Here is a 2,501-nt window from a genome sequence, read left to right as displayed (position 1 = left end):
TCCTGCCTCAGCCTCCCAAGTAGCTGGGACTACAGGCGTCCACCACCAGGCCTGGCTAATTTTTTTTTCTATTTTTAGTGGAGACGGGGTTTCACCATGTTAGCCAGGATGGTCTCAATCTTCTGACCTCATGATGCGCCCGTCTCGGCCTCCCAAAGTGCTGGGATCACAGGCGTGATCCACCGCGCCCAGCCAATAATAATTTTTTTAAGGCAACTTGCTAGACGATTTTCTTACTAATTAATGACATGAAACATTTCCCTTCTGTGCCTGAAGACGGACCTGTGAGCCTTGTCGGTCTGACACGAGTGGATCCTTGGGATCCTGGGATGGAGACGTGGGGCTGGTGTGGCTGAGGTGTGTGGGCTGAGCTCCTGCGTTGTGCTGCTGATTTCCTCACTTTGCACAGCTCCTTGCACTTTGTTCTTTCTGCACAGAATCAGCTTAAAATGGCTCGTTTCACGATTGTGGATGGGAAGATGGGGAAAGGAGTCAGCTTCAAAGACGTGGCAGGAATGCACGAAGCCAAGCAGGAGGTCCGCGAGTTTGTGGATTATCTGAAGGTGAGAGCAGCACAGACCGGGAGGGAGGAGTGGGCAGACACCAGCCTTCCTTCTCTCCCAGAAGGGCTCCTGTGGGACCTGGAATTCCATTGATTATGTGTCATGGGTTGGTGGTGACCTCTGCCGTGTCCCATGGGGACGCCAGGCAGGTGCTGGTGCCTGTTCAACCAGCAGCACAAGCCCCTTGCACGTGGTTCAGCCAAACGGAGACTACCAAGGCCCATGCCTACTGTGCCATTAGCCATCCTGGGCCCTTCATCCCTTGCAGAGCTCTGCACTTTTTCCAGAAGCCCATAAACCCCGTAGCCAGTTGGTGGCGGTGCGTGAGCTGCCTTTCACGTGCGTTACTTAAACATTCCCTCTGCGGTCCTGGTGCGGTGGGTCACACCCGTAGTCCTAGCACTTTGGGGGGCTGAGGCAGGGGAAGTGCTTGAGCCCAGGAGTAGGAGATCAGCCTGGGCAACAGTGAGGCCCTGTCTCTGCAAAAAATTTTTTTAATTAATTTTTTTTTTTTTTTTTTTTTGAGACAGAGTCTCACTTTGTCACTCAGGCTGGAGTGCAGTGGCACAATCTCGGCTCACTGCATCCTCCACCTCCCCTAGTTCAAGTGATTCTCCTGCCTCAGCCTCCCGAGTAGCTGGGATCACAAGCACCCACCACCACCATGCACGGCTAATTTTTGTATTTTTAGCAGAGACGGAGTTTCTCCATTTTGGCCAGCCTGGTCTCGAACTCCTGATCTCAGGCTTTCTGCCCGCCTCGGCCTCCCAAAATGCTGGGATTACAGGTGTGAGCCGCTGCGCCCAGCCTGCAAAACTTCTTTAAAAGTAGCTGGGCGTGGCGCCACATGCCTGTATAGTCCCAGCTACTCATTGAGAGGCTGAGGTGAGAGGATGGCGCGAACCTAGGACGCTGAGGCTGCAGGGCTGTGGTCAGCTCTCCTGGCACCCACTGCATTCCAGCCTGCGTGACCCAGACAGACCTTACCTCCAAAAAAAAAAAAAAAAAAAAACTGAAACCCCACGTGGTTAGTGTCACATCATCTGCTGCCATCCAGAGCCCAGAGCGCTTCCTCCAGCTTGGCGCCAAGGTCCCAAAGGGCGCACTGCTGCTCGGTCCCCCCGGCTGTGGGAAGACGCTGCTGGCGAAGGCGGTGGCCACGGAGGCTCAGGTGCCCTTCCTGGCGATGGCCGGCCCAGAGTTCGTGGAGGTCATTGGAGGTAGGTGCTGTGGTTGGGGGCTGTGGGTGGACTTGGCTGACTACTTGGCTCCTTTCACATGTCCTTCCTCTGGTGGCTGGTCTGAAAGGGAAACAGGTGGGCCGGGGAGTAGGGAAGGAAAGCGAGGTTGGGTTAGAGGAGGGGTTTTGCCTGCGGAGCATGTGGTGTTTGTTTCAAAGCCGCTGTCACTTGTGGCCTAGGGGGCCAGCACGGTGCGTGTAAACCCTGAGGGGTGACCAGGGGCCCCCGCGAGCAGCTGCCGTGTGTCTGTTTGCAGGGGACGGGGCTGGTAGATTTAGTTGTCTTTTGTGTAGAACTTTGTCTGGCCTGGGTACAGGAAGAGACTTTGTTTTTTATTATCTGCCCATTTCCTGGTTCTCTCTGTGTCCCCTCAGGCCTTGGCGCTGCCCGTGTGCGAAGCCTCTTCAAGGAAGCCCGAGCCCGGGCCCCCTGCATCGTCTACATCGATGAGATTGACGCGGTGGGCAAGAAGCGCTCCACCACCATGTCTGGCTTCTCCAACACAGAGGAGGAGCAGACACTTAACCAGCTTCTGGTAGAAATGGACGGTCAGTGCTCGTGCACCCCACACCCCCATTGCACCATCAGAGAAGGTTTTCCGATGTCTTTCAGAACAGGTTGTGGCGAGCTAAGATCGCACCACTGCACTCCGGCCTAGGTGACAGAGTGAGACTCCGTCTTAAGAAAAAAAAAAAAA

The 2,501-nt window shown here is 55.1% G+C and overlaps 1 protein-coding gene across 1 annotated transcript in view; it reads left to right on the top strand.

Moving 5' to 3' along the window:
* Window positions 1–2,501, top strand: part of SPG7 (spastic paraplegia 7 (pure and complicated autosomal recessive)) — an 89,767-nt gene that overhangs the window by 34,614 nt on the left and 52,652 nt on the right. Inside the window, exons 7-9 of the mRNA XM_011927986.1 lie at window positions 372–563; window positions 1,621–1,783; window positions 2,179–2,352. Coding sequence (XP_011783376.1) covers window positions 372–563; window positions 1,621–1,783; window positions 2,179–2,352 — 529 coding nt within the window. The remainder of the gene's footprint in view (window positions 1–371; window positions 564–1,620; window positions 1,784–2,178; window positions 2,353–2,501) is intronic.

This window comes from Colobus angolensis, unplaced genomic scaffold (genome assembly GCF_000951035.1).
Source record: "Colobus angolensis palliatus isolate OR3802 unplaced genomic scaffold, Cang.pa_1.0 Scaffold76, whole genome shotgun sequence".
Classification (NCBI taxonomy): domain Eukaryota; kingdom Metazoa; phylum Chordata; class Mammalia; order Primates; family Cercopithecidae; genus Colobus; species Colobus angolensis.
The sequence above is the reverse complement of the archived record's forward strand: the minus strand, read 5'-3'. Positions and strand labels throughout refer to the sequence as shown.